This window comes from Arachis hypogaea, chromosome 18 (assembly GCF_003086295.3).
Source record: "Arachis hypogaea cultivar Tifrunner chromosome 18, arahy.Tifrunner.gnm2.J5K5, whole genome shotgun sequence".
Classification (NCBI taxonomy): domain Eukaryota; kingdom Viridiplantae; phylum Streptophyta; class Magnoliopsida; order Fabales; family Fabaceae; genus Arachis; species Arachis hypogaea.
The window spans coordinates 133,018,067-133,038,634 of NC_092053.1; the positions used below are offsets into that span (position 1 = coordinate 133,018,067).

The 20,568-nt window shown below is 26.2% G+C and overlaps 1 protein-coding gene and 1 pseudogene across 1 annotated transcript; one reads left to right on the forward strand and one right to left on the reverse strand.

Annotated features, from left to right (window-relative positions):
* Positions 1-57: 57 nt before the first annotated feature.
* Positions 58-10,185, reverse strand: LOC112770599 (amino acid permease 4). Its single transcript, XM_072225137.1, has 7 exons — positions 9,518-10,185; positions 4,672-4,724; positions 4,187-4,417; positions 3,636-3,729; positions 2,626-2,840; positions 1,257-1,390; positions 58-693 (listed from the first exon to the last, which is right to left on the reverse strand). The coding sequence occupies exons 1-7, from the start codon at positions 10,183-10,185 to the stop codon at positions 58-60; spliced, it is 2,031 nt and encodes a 676-aa protein (XP_072081238.1).
* Positions 10,186-14,114: 3,929 nt separating this feature from the next.
* Positions 14,115-14,737, forward strand: LOC112770601 (amino acid permease 4-like; annotated as a pseudogene).
* Positions 14,738-20,568: the final 5,831 nt, after the last annotated feature.

The following is a 20,568-nucleotide window of genomic DNA, read 5'->3' on the forward strand; positions in this document are numbered from 1 at the left end:
TTACTTTTTAGTTGTATAAAAAGTAATTAATATAGAATGTTGGACAACAGATTTGGGCTACAAGCTTGCACTGAATGGTTTATATGTCTTAAGGTCCAATAAGACACCAACTATAGACCCAACAAGTGCAGCAAATGTTACCAGGAGACAGAACATACTCAAACTTTGCAAAAGAATCCAACTCCCACTCCATTTTGGGATCTTTTTCTGTTTGATATACATTTCCACTGGAAAATAAACTGATAAGGGCCAAAACCCTAATGCCCCAATCACTCCTAATATGTCATTAAAGAACGGAATCAACATAGCTATAAGAGTGCTTACCACAACATACAATGATCTCCAAATTATTCTAAATATATTTAGGTTGTATGAGGGTAAAAATGGGATTTGAACTTTGTATTCTTTTCCAATTATTTCCCATTTTTTAGTTGTCCGTTCTTCAACAAATGCAAAGAGGGGTTGAGAATAAACTTGGTATGCTCCCACCAGTTGAATAATTAATGCTAAATTTGCAATATCAACAAGCCAGAATGGTTTATCAAACGCTGTGAGTAAGTTTCCTGGTGTTGAATTTCCAAATGCACCATATCCTATGCACCCACAAAGAACATAGAATGTTGTGGTGGTTGCAATACTTAAATTTGTAGCCCTCTTCATGGTTCTTACTTCCAATGGAGATTTTATGGTATCCTGTTTAGTCAGTGTATTATTATATACTCATTAATTTACATGTGAGAAAAAAAAGTTTTTTTATTATTTTTTAAAATTAAATCTTTTAACCAAGTTAGTATATTGAATAACAATCATATTAGATGTATAAAAAAAACTAGTTATTCATATAAAATATATATTGAAATATAAAATATATTTTAAAAATAAATTAAACAATACATGTATTTATATAGAAACGGATTAAATTTATCCAAAATAAAAAAAACGATAAAATAATAAAGTAAGACTCACATATAATGAGAGTTATAAATTAAATAGTAATTAACTCTTCACTTTATTATTTTAGTATTTTACTAATCTCTTTATTTTAAATGATCTAAATTCTACACCAAAACTAATTTTTTTGTATAACTAATATATTTAGAATACAGTTGTATTTAAATACATACATTTATTTAGTTGATTTCTATATTGCTTCCTTATATTTTTTCTTGTGTTTAAATACATTTTTTTTCCAATGTATTAATGGAGCCGCATTTATTTTAAAACTAATGATTAGTATATAGAAAAAAAGGGTATACCTGAATTTCAATGAGAATATCAGAAAAGGAATATGCAAAGGCTATGTTGCCAAGAGCTTGAAATATTGCCCACACTTTTTTGGCGTGTGTTTCTGCTTCAGCTCCTGCTATGGTACCCTTGAAACCACGGTTTTCTGTTTTAAGATCCAAACAAACAAAATATTAGGCAACAATTATCAAATGTTTTCAGATCATAAATTACTTTTTATCTTCTATTATTATCATAACCAGTGATGCATTCAAAAATTTTATACAAAAAGGAGGCAAAGTAAATATAAAATAAATTAAAATATAACATAATAAAAAATTAATAAAATATAATTTATAGTATATAAGTCAAAATTAATAATTATATTATATAGAAATTAACATTTAACTATATATTTTAGGATTTTAGTAATTTTAAATTTATTTTGTGATATTTTATATAACTAAAATTATCAATTTATCATCTAAAATAAAATTTAAAGTATTCTCTTTTTTAACATATATAATTATATAATCTGCTAAAAATTCGTCTTTCATCTTATTTCAAAGTCTGTTTTAATAATTCTTATTGTTAAAAAACTCTGTTCAATTGTTACGGTTGTCATTAAAAAAATCAAAACAAAAATTTTTTTTATCGTTGTTGTTTTTCTACGTTAATCCAAACTTATTTTTTTCTAATAATTTTTCAATTATTTATATATTTATACGCTTTTATTTTTTTAATCTTATTTATTAACTGCTACTAATATATTATAATACACATTATTATTTATACATATTAAATTTTTAATATATAAATTTTTTTTAGTGTCTACTATACTATAATATATTTAATCTATAACATATATATATATATATATATATATATATATATATATATATATATATATATAATAAAAAACTAATAGTACTAATTTTTTTAAATAAATTTAGAGGGACTATAGCCACCTTAACAACCCCCTCCCCCTCCCCCTGCCCCTCCCCCCTCTTAAATCAGCCGCTGATCATGTAGATGTTCAATTTGATTTTTGAGTTTGCACTTGTGCTTTATTTTTAGTCCCAAAATTTTTAAAGTACTAATTTTAGTTTTTATGATCAATTTTATATTATTTTATTAATGTATAGCATAAAATAACATGTAAATATATCACTCAACATGTTAATAAAACAATAATAGTTAACTAGTCAGATACTAAAACAATTTATAGAATATTACAAAAATAAAAATAAAATTAATAATTTTTGAAATTTTAGTGACTAGAATATAAAATACCACCAAATTAAACCTTTATTCATTAATGCATATAATGATTTGTATTCAACAATAGAGAGTGTTAGTTGTATTAAGCAAATTCAAATAGAAAAACAAGTTAAATATAACCTGAAACTTGAGCAATTCCAAGAGCCAGACCAATTAAGGAATAAGTGAAGGACATCATTGACGAAAGTATTGAGAGCCATCTCATTTTATGAAAATTCGGAATTTGAGAAAATCCAAGTTGAATTACCCCAAACCATATTATATATCGGTTACCAGAAACATGGCATGTTTTTTTTGCATGAGAGGAATGTATGCAATTTGTCTTTGTGATTGTCCTGCCAATCAAAGCCAATAAATTGTAATCAATTTCAAACATAACTGTCTTTTTTATAACTTCTGAATAATTATGCTAAGATTCAAATAATTTTAATAAAAGACAATACATGAATTTTCTTTTAACTAGATTATATTTATTTATTTTACTAGTATTATCTAAGAGTTTAATTTACTATTAGTATAAATGAGAATACTGGATTTTTTTTTGGTGACTAAATGAGAATACTGGATTAGATATATATCATTATTTACCAACAACAAATACAAATTAGGTTAAAAAAAAAGTATAGGTAAAATATCTTTTAATTAGCTAATTTTAAACAATTGCAATTAATAATCATTAATTTTGTATTTTTTAAAAAAATAAAATTTAAATAATCACTAATTAATGATAATTAATTAGTATAGAGTACAATTTACAAATTCTTATTGACTTGTTGTTGGCTAAAAATTAGTAGAGATTGTTAAATTAATTATCTAAAATCTAGTGAAATATGACTAGTTGATTTGAGCTTAGCAAATTAATCTACTATGAGAAATTAGTTTTTTTTTATGAAAAAAATAAAGCTCAACCTTTCAATTTTTATCCATAAAAATTTAAAATTAATTAGAAGAAAAAGTGCCAAATTACTTCAACTTACGGCTCATCGTTTTAAATCATTAAAATGGACTTTTTTTAAAATAATTATCATTCAAAGTATATTAGTATATATATACATACAAATTGACCAAATGAAATCAATTTCAAAGTTTTAAAGATTTCAAAAATAAACATAAGGGTTAACTGAACTCACATCATACTAATGGCGGCCGCAATTGTATATCCTATTGAAACTCCGTAAAGATTTGCATACTGTATTATCCCACAAAAAATGGAATTTTTTCCTCCTGTAAAATAATTATGACATATCCAATATTATTTATGGAAATATTTAATTTTTAATGTATTATATTTGCTATCATAAGTTAGTTTTCTATTTTTGAAAACACTTTATAGTTTCCTATTTTTCAAAACACTTTATAATGAAATATATATGACCACTATGCTTTTTAATCATTAAATAAACTACGTAGTCACAGCAAGATAGACATTGTTTTAATTAATGTACAACTAAAATAAACACCTTAATTATACTTATACAATTAAATTTATCATAAGAAAATACCAAATTAAATATACATTTTCAAGTTGCATGTGTCATTTTTAATATTACGTGAATATGTAATTGTAATTAACAAAAAACACATAAATTCATTTATATCTCCTCAAAATGCATCATCAGATTGAAAAAGATCTGCTTGTAAATGTAAAATCCATATATAATTTAATTTTGTTTATACTTACCTAGAATGTTTTCAACCGCATCCATGTACGTGTAGTTCCTTTTGCCAGTGATGGGGTCTCCGGCACGATAACTATTGGCAAGAAAATGTGAAGTGTACAAGGTGACGAGACCGAAAATCATAACAACAAGGCCACCACTCCATCCTAGTTGTGCTATGGACCATGCTAAGGATAAAGTTCCAGATCCAATTACTGCTGTTATTATATATGAGCTTGTCATCCACATGGTTCCTGCACCAAATATAATATACATCAAATATCATAAAAAATTATATCCATTTGAATAATTAATATGTAAGTTAATAACGTTATTTACAGCTTTTTATAATAAAACACCATTGAAATTAAATCTCTTCATGTATAATCAATAAGAGCTTCGATTATTCTTCTATGATTTTCTTATAAATAAAAAAAAAAAAAGAAAAGGAAGAGATGATAATAATAACATACATGGATTAGTTTAATTTGATTTGTATTATTATTACCTGTTCGTTTTGGGCGGCCGTCGTCATCATAGAGTGAGTCATCTTGATGGTGGCTAACAGTGTGTTATGCATGTTCAGGAGACTTTAAATATAACTATTCTACCTTAGAACTAATAAGTGTAAAAGGGAATTAAATAGAAAAGAGATATAGTGCAGGGTTTGGTGGTAATCAAGGGTTTGTGTGTTATACGTTATCTTTTTGTGTCGATTGTCTCCCCACTACAGAAGTATTTTCTAGCTATGGCGCTTGTAATGTTGCGGTAATAAAGGGGAGTGAGAATTTTGTGGGATGGGTTGTTACTCACGAGGAAGATTCGGAATGCACAATATCATGCAGTTATGATGATTGATGAGTTTAACAGGAAAAAATCAAACGCATATAGAGGAGGCCTTATTGGACTGGGTTGGGGGAGAAGACGCTGGAAGGGCTTTGACGCCAGGAGGTAGGGACGCGACCCACGGGAAACAAATTACAACTGATGAAGGAGTTGGGGACGATGCGCACTGGTGATGCATCCACAAACACTTTTTGTAGAATTAAATAAAACGTGTGTGAAAAAAAAATGGCAATTTAGTTAGGAAAAAGTTTAGTAACCAAAATATTTCAGCCATAATTAGCCAAAATTTTTCATAATTCACTTCATTTATATCATTTAATATCAGTTTTATTTTTTATCTCACTCTCTTATCATTCTACTTATTACCGTTCTTATCAAATCTACTTATTAATTATATTAATTATAAAATCATATCAGTTTTTATTAGGCATTATTGTAATCAATAATTATGTTACAGTAGTTTATTATTATCATATTTAAAATAAACATCATAACAGTTTATAATTTAAAAAAATATCACCATCGTCAATCCAATATAAAAATAAAAAATGCAAAAAAAAAAATCAAATTTGTAATTAATTTTTTTAAGAAATTAAAGGAAAGAAGAAAGAAGATGAGAAGAAAGAGTTAACTAACTACCTCGTGATTAATCAAAATGAAAATTTAAAAAAAAAATGGCACTAGCACTTGAATTTAGCTTTTGTCTGAAGTACGGGAGAAAGAGCCTGTGCTATCCTTTTCTGCTTTTCAATCTGTGACACAACAAAGAAAATGACCAAACATACATTACAAAGGTTTATTTAATGTCTATACTCACTACTGCTTTTCAAAGGGTGCGTAACTAAATATATATCATTTCTTTCATTTCTTTATTATTATTATTATTATAATAAATAGCTGAGTACCTTTATTAGCTTATACCAAACATGAAAGGTTTTCCAATAATAATAATAATGTATTTATTTGACATATGGACTACTAATAAATTTATCTCAACTTATTTATATATCTATTCCAATTAGTAATTCTCAAATTAAGCAATGATATGTTAATTTCTTCTTCTAAATGAATAATTTTTAAAACAAAAAATAAAAATTATTTTTAAATTAAGAAAAGTATCCATATATGTATCATTGCTTAATTCATTTTAGAATTGGTTAAAATAAATTTAAAGATTATTAAAGAACTTGAATCTAAGCAAGTTGAAATATCTTGTCAGTTGTGGCCAAATCATTTAAAGGGAGGGACCCTACTCCTCTAAGTGAGGATTCAAGTTGAACAAATCATGTCAAATTAAAACCTTTCTGGTACACACAACAAGCCTTAAAAGGAGAAATCTAGAAGGCTCATCATTGAACTTTAGAGCACACAAACAAATCTGTCACCACATTATGACAAATATATATGTATGAAATTTCTCAATCAATATCAATATATTTGATAGGAAAGCTTTCACATATACCACACCACTTTAGTGGAAATCTGCTATTCCATGTACGGTCCGTTTTCAAGTTAATCATTTGTTTTTTACTGTATACGGAAATTACCAAAAAATCCCTAAAATGATACCTAAAATGACAAAAAAGCCTAATCTAATAAGCGGCTTTTATGATACGTTAAATTGAGTCTGCGGCGAATTGAGCCAAATTATTGTTCCAATGGCTTGAAGTTATTGGATAGCATTTCGGACTTGTAGTGCTGGGCAAATTCTAAAAAATTTATTGCAAATTATTTGGCCATAATTTCACCATTTTTCTCACTTGTGTCCAATCATAATTTTTCTACAATACAACTATCCTCCAAATAAAATTAAAAAAAAAAACCAAAAAATCATTAAAATTTATTATTTTTTATTATTAATTAGTAGAATAAAATGTTATTGGATTATTAAACTAAAATAACTGAGTCGATGGCTAAAAATAATGACAAAAAATAATAAATTTTAATGAGGAGTGCTAGGAAGTCAGTAGATTTTGTGATTTGTAGTTATTAATTAGTCATCATTAGTATTTTTAATGGTATAAGATTACATCTAATAGTGGAGGATTACTCACTTTTCTTTTATTAGTTAAGTAAGGACTAAATTTAAATAAAAATACTAACTTCCTAGACTTTCTCAATTACCTTCTATCAGTCTAACAATTTTCAAAATTCAATACACATTTATTAATAAGTGGTTGGGTACTAAATTTATCATAAAAATCTAAAATAGTACCAAAATTTAATAACACAAATTACGCTAAGCCAATCATCACCATTTAATAAGAAAATAGAAATTTTAAGATCTAACCACTCACCAAGATTTAATAAGGAATGACATAGCTACTAAACTATAGTAGTAGATTCTCATTATTTAGTATATTTATGTAGAAAAATAAATATATACAATGATTCTTATCGAATCAATCACTTATAATCATTTATAAAATTTTTATACATTTTATTTGAGGTTAGAGATAAGAGTAAATTAAGCTAAACTGACTCAAAATTCAAATTCAGGTCATCAAAAATTCACGATTTGAGCTTAAACTCACAAATTGATTTAAATAATAATATAAACATAATCAATAATTTTATATATAAATAAATTATAACTTATATATATTATTTATCTATCAATTATAATTTATTTCTTATTTTAAATTATACGTAAAAAGATCGATGACTATAAAATTTTATATCAAAACATTAATTAAATTTATTACGTTTTAGTTCATCTTTTATTCAACCTCTAATAAAATAAAAAAAAATATTTTAATTTAGATGTGACAAAATAAAAAGCACTGCACACTCGTTTTAATAGGCTTCCGTACTAAAAAATCCGGAAACTGGGGACCTTAGGTGGCCAATAGACTCCCAAAAGTTTAAAAAGTTAGTAATATTAATTTAATTATATGTTAATATGTAAGTGTGTGTTAGTATGTATTGTTTACTTATGAAATTTTTTGTTAATATACTATAATGACGGATTAGTATAATCATTTTTATCTATTTATGAATAGTGTATAATTAAAAATAATACAAATTAATAACTTAAAAGCTTAAATAATAAAAATGTTATATTTTAGTTGAGACTCGAGATTTTTTTTTTTTTTGTGTTTATATTTATTATTTCTTGTACAAATGCTTTGATATCTTAAATGTTTATATAATTATTTATTTATAAATTCATTGTCCAATATACTTTTTGAATTGGATTTGAGTCATGCTTAGTATAGATTTAACTTGGCATAAAGACATAATTTATAAATAAAGTACTCATTTTAAAGTGAAATTAATAAAAAATATTATATTTTTATATTGTAATTGATCTTTTTATAATATATAATGTTATTTTTAATTTAAAATAATTTGTATATAAATATTATATAATTATTAAATATAATCTTTACAAATAAGATTTTATAAATTTATTATATAAAATTCACAAAATTATATATATTGAATTGACCTAATATAAATTGTTGTTTTTAAATTGTCACCACAAAACACTTGTTGTTTTTATATTAAGTTAGACTAAAATTTGAATATTTAAAATAAATCTAACAAAATATTAATATTTTATTGCAATACACTCATCACTGTTACAAATTACAATAATCTACACAGTATTTTGTTTGCATATCCAAGGTCCATCAAACCATTAAAAAAAAATTCCTTAACCCAATATTTTTCAATTGGCTCCCCAGCAATTAGGCAACCGACTTCCCACTATCCACAATGGCTTGATGCGTTTAGGAAAACACAAGGGTAATTCCGTAATTAACAACATGGTGCTTTTGGATAAGGGTATCACAGGTTGAAGGTTTTTCTTGCACTCCCTTTTTATGGAGTATATTGCAAATTTCTGGCAATCAATCATGTCCATTACAATATTTTAATATAAATTTGGACGCTTACAAATAATGGAATAGCAGATTTCCAATAAAGTAGTTTGGTACCTCTGAAAACTTTCCTATTTGATATATGGTATGGACAAGTGCAACAATGAGGTAGGGGTCCACTAATGAAAGAGTGAGAGAGAGAGAGAGAAGAAGTTTCATGATCCACTAAAAAGTGAAGTCTTTGTGATTCCGGTTTCAACAGTAATAATAAAGTGCACTGTGTAATGTGTATCTCGAAACCCTTCTGCTTTCAACTGTCCAACTCTTTTACTTTCAGCAATAATAATAATAACTACACACTTCACCCACTTCAAACTTCAGACTTAGGTTAGGTTAGGTTAGATACTTAGATTCCAAGGAGCCATCCAATCTAGTTTGGCTTTATGTGCTTCAATTTTTTCACCATCTCTATCTCATCCTGAATTTCACTTTTGTTACTATTAATCTGTTTTAGTATTTTTTTAAATTAATGAAATAATTAAGTAGTTGAAAACAATAATAAATTTAATTTTTATAAGTATTGAAAAAGTCTGAAAACAAATTCTATAATATAATTTGAGTTCAATTTTCCTTACCAATATACGAACATTTAAGCAAGTGATTGGTAAATACATTTATAAGCACCTAAAAAACTTGAAAGCATTCCTTGGTTCTAAACTTCTAATGGAAAAATCAATGTTCCATCTATAACCATGTGTTGCAGATACATCAAATTTTATAGCTCTAAATCCAAGGTGTTGCAGGGTAGTAGAGAACTTGTGGTACCAGGCCCTTGGTGCCTGCTTCAGGCCATAGAGTGCCTTCATGAGTTTGCATACTAACTGACCATCTCCTTGTTCATAGCCTCTTGGTTGCCTCATGTATACATCTTCAGTTAAATCACCATGGAGGAATGCATTGTTCAAGTCCAGCTGTATGATTGTCCAACTTCTACTTAAGGCCAAGGTAAGCACAATTCGAATCGAGGTGGGTTTGACAACAGGGCTGTATGTCTCAGTGAAATCGAAGCCTGGCCTTTGTGAAAAGTCCTGTGCCACCAACTTGGCTTTGTATTTTTGGAGGCTGCAATCGGAGTTATACTTAACACGAAATACCCACCTGCTGCCTACTGCTTCTCTTCCTTTTGGTAAGGGAACTAGCTTCCAAGTATGGTTTTGGAGTAGAGCATTGTATTCTGCATCCATGGCAGCCTTCCAGGCTGGATTTATTAAGGCATCTCTTACTGATCTCGGTTCAAGTTGAGCACTGAAGACCCTAGGCTTAAACACTCCATTCTTACTTCTTGTGACCATGGGATGAATATTTTGTGGTGCAGGCAGGGGTTCCTCTGCTAGAGGGAGAACAATTTCAAGGTCTGAGATAGGGATTGGGATTGGTGTGGCTGATGGTGCTGATGGTATAGGGAAAGAGGTGAGATTGGGTGTTTGTTGTGAATGATGGGTTAGGATTAGAGTTTTGAATTATTTGTCTATATAAAAAGATTGATATGAGAATTTAAAATTTTTTAAAAATTATTCTGTTTGTATTAATTAATAAGAATAGAAATTAATTTGTCTAATTTTTTTTATAAAAGTTTGACGAAAATAAAAGATTAAAAACTGATTTAGTAATTTAAATTTGTTAAAAACTAAATTGATAGACTACAAGTTTTTAAGAACAGATTTGGTATATTATTTTAAGATTACATTATTAGCCTTTTACATTTTACATTTTACATTTTCCTTCATCATTACTAAAAAATGAAATAAAACATATACTACTATAATTCAATGTCATTGTTGCTATTGGTGTCTATCCGTAGATAATATATTATTATAGGTTGAGTCTATAACTTTTTATTAAAAAAAATATATGGAATATGAATTATAAAACTTATATTATATAAAGTAAATTTTATATATTTATATAGAATTTAAAATAGATAGTTATTTAAGTTCTTCATAGATGTTAGGCTTAAACACTATATAACTACACTTTTATAAACAATTTGACCAACAAGCATCTAATACAAGTTTGTGTGACCTACTAAAAGTACATGAGCTTCACAAACTTATATTAGAGGATTATTAATGGTAGTGATTGTCAATTATAATTTTGTATAAAAAAAAATGAATCACAAATATAAAACCCATTTGGAACCACTTGAAGAGTTGGAGTTCATGCATCATCCATTCAAATAGGGATAACAATTTACAAAAGAAGAAAGTGCCAAAAGTGAACAGTGTTATATTTTTCTGTATGATATTCATCATCACACTGTTTTATTAGTGATGAAGCAGCCAGACATGCTTTTTCCATGTGTCTGTCTCACACTGCCCTTCTAAGGTTGAGTGTATCAGAATGAATGCAGTGTTCAAATTTCAAGATTCTTATTCAGACATTGAGCTGCGCGCAATGCCAAAAATAGGACCATGAAAATTTTTTTCCCACCATTTGTATATTCAATATTAAAGGTAATTTAGTATATAATATTAAAACGGTGAAAACGGTCGTTTTAGTGTATAATTCTTTCGGTTATAAAATTTATCTTTTTTCATAATTATTTGCACATTAATTATTTATTTGAATAATTAAATAATATTAAAGGTAATTTAATAAGGAATGATTCTACTATAATACAATTTAATAATTTTTATTATTTAACGTTTCTCAATTTTTTAATTTACAGAAACAGATTAAACAGTTATTTAATTCCTCAGATGCTTTGCAACTTTTTCATGTCTCCATTACCCTTTAATTGTGAATTATAGTTTCAAAACAATTATTTTACATAGTCATATTCAAAACTCAATGTAATTAGGGTAATGCTAGGTAGCCAAAAAATAATTACAATATAGAAATGTCATGTAAAAATTGCTATTCTCTTGATAAGCAAGTGATATACACCTCCTTATCGCTTATCCTCCTTATCACCTATCATTTTGTGATTGTATCCTGCACTTTTGGTGGCATGCTAAACATATATTTAGTGTTTTTAACCTTTTTTTTTTTCACAAAATACTAAAAATAAAAAACAGCAACTCAAACAAAAGAGTGTTCTAATTATTTGGTCTGCATGAGTCCAATAATGTGTGATTGTCTTTTTACAATTAAACACCATATTTTCACCAAGTTAGTGTTTAGTTTGGTCAAGTTCATGTGGACATGGTGTTTGTTGCACTTGTCCATACCATATATCAAATATATTGATATTGATTGAGAAATTTCATACATATATATTTGTCATAATGTGGTGACAGATTTGTTTGTGTGCTCTAAAGTTCAATGATGAGCCTTCTAGATTTCTCCTTTTAAGGCTTGTTGTGTGTACCAGAAAGGTTTTAATTTGACATGATTTGTTCAACTTGAATCCTCACTTAGAGGAGTAGGGTCCCTCCCTTTAAATGATTTGGCCACAACTGACAAGATATTTCAACTTGCTTAGATTCAAGTTCTTTAATAATCTTTAAATTTATTTTAACCAATTCTAAAATGAATTAAGCAATGATACATATATGGATACTTTTCTTAATTTAAAAATAATTTTTATAGTATAGTATAGTAGACACTAAAAAAAATTTATATATTAAAAATTTAATATGTATAAATAATAATGTGTATTATAATATATTAGTAGCAGTTAATAAATAAGATTAAAAAAATAAAAGCGTATAAATATATAAATAATTGAAAAATTATTAGAAAAAAATAAGTTTGGATTAACGTAGAAAAACAACAACGATAAAAAAAATTTTTGTTTTGATTTTTTTAATGACAACCGTAACAATTGAACAGAGTTTTTTAACAATAAGAATTATTAAAACAGACTTTGAAATAAGATGAAAGACGAACTTTTAGCAGATTATATAATTATATATGTTAAAAAAGAGAATACTTTAAATTTTATTTTAGATGATAAATTGATAATTTTAGTTATATAAAATATCACAAAATAAATTTAAAATTACTAAAATCCTAAAATATATAGTTAAATGTTAATTTCTATATAATATAATTATTAATTTTGACTTATATACTATAAATTATATTTTATTAATTTTTTATTATGTTATATTTTAATTTATTTTATATTTACTTTGCCTCCTTTTTGTATAAAATTTTTGAATGCATCACTGGTTATGATAATAATAGAAGATAAAAAGTAATTTATGATCTGAAAACATTTGATAATTGTTGCCTAATATTTTGTTTGTTTGGATCTTAAAACAGAAAACCGTGGTTTCAAGGGTACCATAGCAGGAGCTGAAGCAGAAACACACGCCAAAAAAGTGTGGGCAATATTTCAAGCTCTTGGCAACATAGCCTTTGCATATTCCTTTTCTGATATTCTCATTGAAATTCAGGTATACCCTTTTTTTCTATATATTAATCATTAGTTTTAAAATAAATGCCACTCCATTAATACATTGGAAAAAAATGTATTTAAACACAAGAAAAAAATATAAGGAACCAATATAGTAACCAACCAAAAAACTGTATGTATTTAAACACAACTGTATTCTAAATATATTAGTTATGCAAAAAAATGCTATTTATACAAAAAAAAATAGTTTTGGTGTCATCTAAAATAAAAAATTAGTAAAATAATAAAATGAAGAGTTAATTACTATTTAATTTATAACTCTCATTATATGCGAGTCCTATTTTATTATTTTATTATTTTTTTCATTTTGGATAAACTTAATCCATTTGTGTATAAATACATGTATTATTTAATTTATTTTAAAATATATTTTGTATTTCAATATATATTTTATATGAATAACTATTTTTTATATGTCTAATATAATTGTTATTCAATATACTAACTTGGTCAAAAAATTTAATTTTAAAAAATAATAGAAAAGACTACCTTTTTTTTTTACATGTAAATTAATTAGTATATAATAAGAGGAATGCTAGGAGGCAGCAATTTTGGTGTTTTGTAACCATCAATTGGCCATCAATAGTGTTTTTAATGGTATGAGATTACATCTAATGATGGAGGATCACTCACTTTTATTTTGATGGTTAAGTGCTGGCCAGAAAACACAAAAATTGCTGGCCCCGTCGACTTTTTCATATAATAATAGGGAGACAAAAAAAACAGCCAGAACTTGCTTTATTTAGCATTCATTAATTGTCTGTTTTTTTGTTGATTTTTTTTTGCTTACCAAACATTTTGGATAATAATACATTGACTGAACAGGATACTATAAAATCTCCATTGAAAGTAAGAACAATGAAGAGGGCTATAAATTTGAGTATTGCAACGACCACAACATTCTACGTTCTTTGTGGGTGTATAGGTTATGGTGCATTTGGAAACTCAGCACCAGGAAACTTACTCACAGCATTTGATAAACCATTTTGGCTCGTTGACATTGCAAATTTAACACTCCTCATTTAACTTGCGGGAGCATACCAAGTTTATTCCCAACCCCTCTTTGCATTTATTGAAGAACGGGCAACAAAAAAATGGGAAATACTCGGAAAAGAACACAAAGTTCAAATCCCATTTTTATCCTCATACAATCTAAACATATTTAGACTAGTTTGGAGATCATTGTATGTTGTGGTAAGCACTCTTATAGCAATGTTAATTCCGTTCTTTAATGATATATTGGGAGTGATTGGGGCATTAGGGTTTTGGCCCTTAACAGTTTATTTTCCGGTGGAAATGCATATCAAGCAGAAGAAGATCCCAAAATGGAGTGGGAGTTGGATTCTTTTGCAAAGTTTAAGTATGTTTTGTCTCATGGTAACACTTGCTGCTCTTGTTGGGTCCATAGTTGGTGTCTTGCTTGATCTTAAGACATATAAACCATTCAGTGCAAATTTGTAGCTCAAGTCTCTTTATCTAACATTTTATGTTAATTACTACTTATTAGTTGTATTTTTCATTAACTAATTTTTATTATTACCGCACAATCATTCTATTGAAATATTAATCATTTTTTTTTTATCACTTTTCATTCTTATTTTGTTTTGATTATTTATTTATTTTTTTGGTTTGGCCATTTTTCTTTTTTATAAGATACTGAATAATAAGATCTATTATGAGAAAAATTAATATTGACATAGTTTGACAAATTAATAATGTTTAAATAGTAATAATCAAAATTATTTTTAAACATGTAATTACTAAAATGGGCCTACTTAAAATGTTCTTTTGTCTTATCTTTTCTATTTTATTCCATTATTATTATTATTATTATTATTATTTGTTCATACCCTGGCCCAATAATAAAGGCTCAGGGTCCAAGTAAAAGAAGCCCAACCCAAAGGGTTGGCCTTCACCCAGTACCAGCCTTCATCCCTGGAAGTCGGTACTCAACACGACCTGCTCCGAAGAAGTCGGATATGAGGGTTAGCTGGCAGATAACACTTATTCAAATAAGTAACTGCCCCTAGAATCTCTCTAACCACTTCATAGAGCCATATCTTAACCTCCCTAAGATATGGGAACGGTTATCCACCTAAAAAGGTGGAACTACGCCAACGGTGGTTATGGGTTCACTCCTATAAATACACTGACACCACTCAGGTATCTCTAAGCCCAATACTCTCTAAACCTGCTCACACTCTTGCTAACTTAGGCATCGGAATGTCTTTGCAGGTACCACCCCCCAGTCCATCACGCACACAAGTTGAAATATCTTGTCAGTTGTGGCCAAATCATTTAAAGGGAGGGACCCTACTCCTCTAAGTGAGGATTCAAGTTGAACAAATCATGTCAAATTAAAACCTTTCTGGTACACACAACAAGCCTTAAAAGGAGAAATCTAGAAGGCTCATCATTGAACTTTAGAGCACACAAACAAATCTGTCACCACATTATGACAAATATATATGTATGAAATTTCTCAATCAATATCAATATATTTGATATATGGTATGGACAAGTGCAACAAACACCATGTCCACATGAACTTGACCAAACTAAACACTAACTTGGTGAAAATATGGTGTTTAATTGTAAAAAGACAATCACACATTATTGGACTCATGCAGACCAAATAATTAGAACACTCTTTTGTTTGAGTTGCTGTTTTTTATTTTTAGTATTTTGTGAAAAAAAAAAAGGTTAAAAACACTAAATATATGTTTAGCATGCCACCAAAAGTGCAGGATACAATCACAAAATGATAGGTGATAAGGAGGATAAGCGATAAGGAGGTGTATATCACTTGCTTATCAAGAGAATAGCAATTTTTACATGACATTTCTATATTGTAATTATTTTTTGGCTACCTAGCATTACCCTAATTACATTGAGTTTTGAATATGACTATGTAAAATAATTGTTTTGAAACTATAATTCACAATTAAAGGGTAATGGAGACATGAAAAAGTTGCAAAGCATCTGAGGAATTAAATAACTGTTTAATCTGTTTCTGTAAATTAAAAAATTGAGAAACGTTAAATAATAAAAATTATTAAATTGTATTATAGTAGAATCATTCCTTATTAAATTACCTTTAATATTATTTAATTATTCAAATAAATAATTAATGTGCAAATAATTATGAAAAAAGATAAATTTTATAACCGAAAGAATTATACACTAAAACGACCGTTTTCACCGTTTTAATATTATATACTAAATTACCTTTAATATTGAATATACAAATGGTGGGAAAAAAATTTTCATGGTCCTATTTTTGGCATTGCGCGCAGCTCAATGTCTGAATAAGAATCTTGAAATTTGAACACTGCATTCATTCTGATACACTCAACCTTAGAAGGGCAGTGTGAGACAGACACATGGAAAAAGCATGTCTGGCTGCTTCATCACTAATAAAACAGTGTGATGATGAATATCATACAGAAAAATATAACACTGTTCACTTTTGGCACTTTCTTCTTTTGTAAATTGTTATCCCTATTTGAATGGATGATGCATGAACTCCAACTCTTCAAGTGGTTCCAAATGGGTTTTATATTTGTGATTCATTTTTTTTTATACAAAATTATAATTGACAATCACTACCATTAATAATCCTCTAATATAAGTTTGTGAAGCTCATGTACTTTTAGTAGGTCACACAAACTTGTATTAGATGCTTGTTGGTCAAATTGTTTATAAAAGTGTAGTTATATAGTGTTTAAGCCTAACATCTATGAAGAACTTAAATAACTATCTATTTTAAATTCTATATAAATATATAAAATTTACTTTATATAATATAAGTTTTATAATTCATATTCCATATATTTTTTTTAATAAAAAGTTATAGACTCAACCTATAATAATATATTATCTACGGATAGACACCAATAGCAACAATGACATTGAATTATAGTAGTATATGTTTTATTTCATTTTTTAGTAATGATGAAGGAAAATGTAAAATGTAAAATGTAAAAGGCTAATAATGTAATCTTAAAATAATATACCAAATCTGTTCTTAAAAACTTGTAGTCTATCAATTTAGTTTTTAACAAATTTAAATTACTAAATCAGTTTTTAATCTTTTATTTTCGTCAAACTTTTATAAAAAAAATTAGACAAATTAATTTCTATTCTTATTAATTAATACAAACAGAATAATTTTTAAAAAATTTTAAATTCTCATATCAATCTTTTTATATAGACAAATAATTTGATGTGTGAATTAATTTGTTTAATAAAATAAAAGCTTAAGAAGTAATTTAGTGACTAAAATTTGTTAAAAACTAAATATCCAACTAAAATTTGTTAGGAACTTATTTGGAGCATTACTCAAAATATTATTATTATTATGCAATTTTTTAGAATATAATATGATCAGTACTCAGCAGAGCCGATGTATAAGCTCAAAAAGGCTGATGATGAATGCTTTGGTTTCAGTTTGAAAACGTTTACCAGTTCTCACTTCTCAATCGTCATCACTGAAAATTTGATCAGATTTTAAACATTCTGGCCAGTGTCTCACATGCATGTCTGTTCAAGAGATTCCTCACTTCACTTCTAGCCAAGTTGTTTGTGATTTGTTATTAATCATAAGATTCTCTAGATTCAGAATTAAAATGATTATGAAAAAATAAGAATAATATCTTACCCTTGCTAATATGACAATTTATAATCATGTCTCCTTTGTTAGTTTAGATCATCTGGAGCGAAAAAATTAATAAAAAGTGAAGGATTAATTATTGTTAATTTTATCTTTTTTATAAAATATGTGTCTTATTATCTTAATTTAAGAATAATTAATTTTTTTATTTTAAAAGATCTTAATTCTGTTAGTGGATGTCGACTCTTACAAAATCCAACTACTATATTATTCTCTTAATGAGTTTTGAAATCGAATCATTTTAAGGATTAAATAGAGTTGTAATATAAAAACTCTTAACAATTATTCAGTTAAAATAATTATATTTATTATGAAAAAATTCAAATGACACAAATAAGTGTTAGCTTCCATATTTAATTTTTTTTCTATCTTTAACAAATTAAATTTTTATGGATTAAAAAATAAAAAATAAACAAGAAATTCAATAATAATAAAACCAATTTTTAATTAATTAGATTGTCTATCAATAGTAAAATTCATGACAAACTTTGAATAAACCCAAATATAATTACGATTTACGAAGCTTCCTTAAACCTAAATTCTAGTTAAATAAAATAGATTATCGTAAGGACATATTAAACTTTATCAAGACACAATTGTAAAAAAAAAAAAAAAAAAAAAAAGACATTTAATGGTATGGATAAAATGACAAAAATGAATGGTTTGTTAAGGTTGAAGAATTCAATTTCAACAATGAGGTAGGGGTCCACTAATGAAAGAGTGAGAGAGAGAGAGAGAGAAGAAGTTTCATGATCCACTAAAAAGTGAAGTCTTTGTGATTCCGGTTTCAACAGTAATAATAAAGTGCACTGTGTAATGTGTATCTCGAAACCCTTTTGCTTTCAACTGTCCAACTCTTTCACTTTCAGCAATAATAATAATAACTACACACTTCACCCACTTCAAACTTCAGACTTAGGTTAGGTTAGGTTACATACTTAGATTCCAAGGAGCCATCCAATCTAGTTTGGCTTTATGTGCTTCAATTTTTTCACCATCTCTATCTCATCCTGAATTTCACTTTTGTTACTATTAATCTGTTTTAGTATTTTTTTAAATTAATGAAATAATTAAGTAGTTGAAAACAATAATAAATTTAATTTTAATATACTAATAATAATGTAAAAAATATTTGCAAATATAATATTATATAACAAAATTAGTTATTTTTAACAAATTAATGTGTGAATGACTATTTAAACGAATGGATATGATTAAATAACGGTATAAATTAAACTTAAAATCTAACACTAAAAGATAAATTAGGATAATTTTTGTAAATATAGATTAAATTATAGAAGAGATTAAAAAATTATTTGTAAATTATATAGATTAAATTTTGCTGTGATATTAACTTAAGGACTTAATGTATAAACTCTTTAAATGAATCATGATTAAAAATAAATTCCTTAAGAAGTAATCTTTGTCTCTAATTAGATCATCTTAAGAAACACCCTTAAATCAATTATGTTTAAAGATGTTAATATATTAATATTTATTATCTTATTTTATATTATATTGAAAAAAATATTTATAAATACTTTTAAAATGTTAAATTATCAATAATCATACTTTATTTTAATAACCTTTTAATCTCTTGATGTCAAAGAGACACCGACATTAATTATTATGATGATTATCTTATCAAATATTGGTGGTAGCAACTAACAGAAAGAATCACTATTTCTTTTCCCAATGGAATTTATAAAGTGAATATCATAATATAACATGTAAAATTTAAGTGTAACAAAAAAAAAAATATGTAAAAAAAAAGTTTTTATTGATATAAACTTGAGAGAATTCTTTTCCCCAAAATAGTGGTCCAATTTCCAATTTTCTTTCATCATTCCTCAACCTTCAGTTCATCCTCACAAGTCACAGTTCTCAAAGTTCATGCCATCCACAAACGCTTCATAAATTGTTTCACTGCCCGAAACCGCAAGTCACCAATTATCGAGCTAGCCAACCTCATTAAAATCGCTAATTAGTAATTAATTTATGGTTTTTCTTCTTTTTTTTTTAAATAATGTCAATTAATAATATATTCATGTATATTCATTATCTATTATATATTATTAATTTTATAATAAAAGTATAGTACATAAAATTTTTTATTATCATTAAATTAAAATCTTTTTTCTAAAATTAAAAAGATTTTTTATTTCTCTTTTTTTTATTAATTATTAATTTTAATTTAAAATCTAAAATATATCACATGATATTTTCTCATTACAGTTAATGTTAAAATTAATTATATAGAATAAAAAATATTTTTTGTTTCTAATGTTTGTAACTTTTTTTAAAAAAATATTTCTAATATTTAATTGTATTTAATTTTGTTATTAATATTTTCGGTTTATATTAAAATTATCCCTGGATATTAATTCCATCTGAAATATTAGAGACAAAATTAAAAATATTTAGAGATAATTTTAAAACAAATTAAAAACGTTAAGGATAAAATTAAATAAATAAAAAAAATTAAGAACAAAATTGAATAAAATTAAACGTTAAGAATATTTTTAAAAAAATTACAAATCTTAAAAATAAAAAATATATTTTACCATATTATATATTATTAATTTGACAATAAAAATATCACATAATACTTTATCTCATTGTAATTAAAATAAAAAAATT

Bases quoted from the DNA above. Each gene is read 5' to 3' on its own strand.
- LOC112770599 (XM_072225137.1), bottom strand. From the start codon at position 10,185: ATGGTCACAAGAAGTAAGAATGGAGTGTTTAAGCCTAGGGTCTTCAGT. The intron at 4,418-4,671 runs GTAATAATAATA...TATTTGGTGCAG, and splicing joins CGGCCGCCCAAAACGAACAG to GAACCATGTGGATGACAAGC. The intron at 3,730-4,186 runs GTAAGTATAAAC...ATTATTTTACAG, and splicing joins TGCGGTTGAAAACATTCTAG to GAGGAAAAAATTCCATTTTT.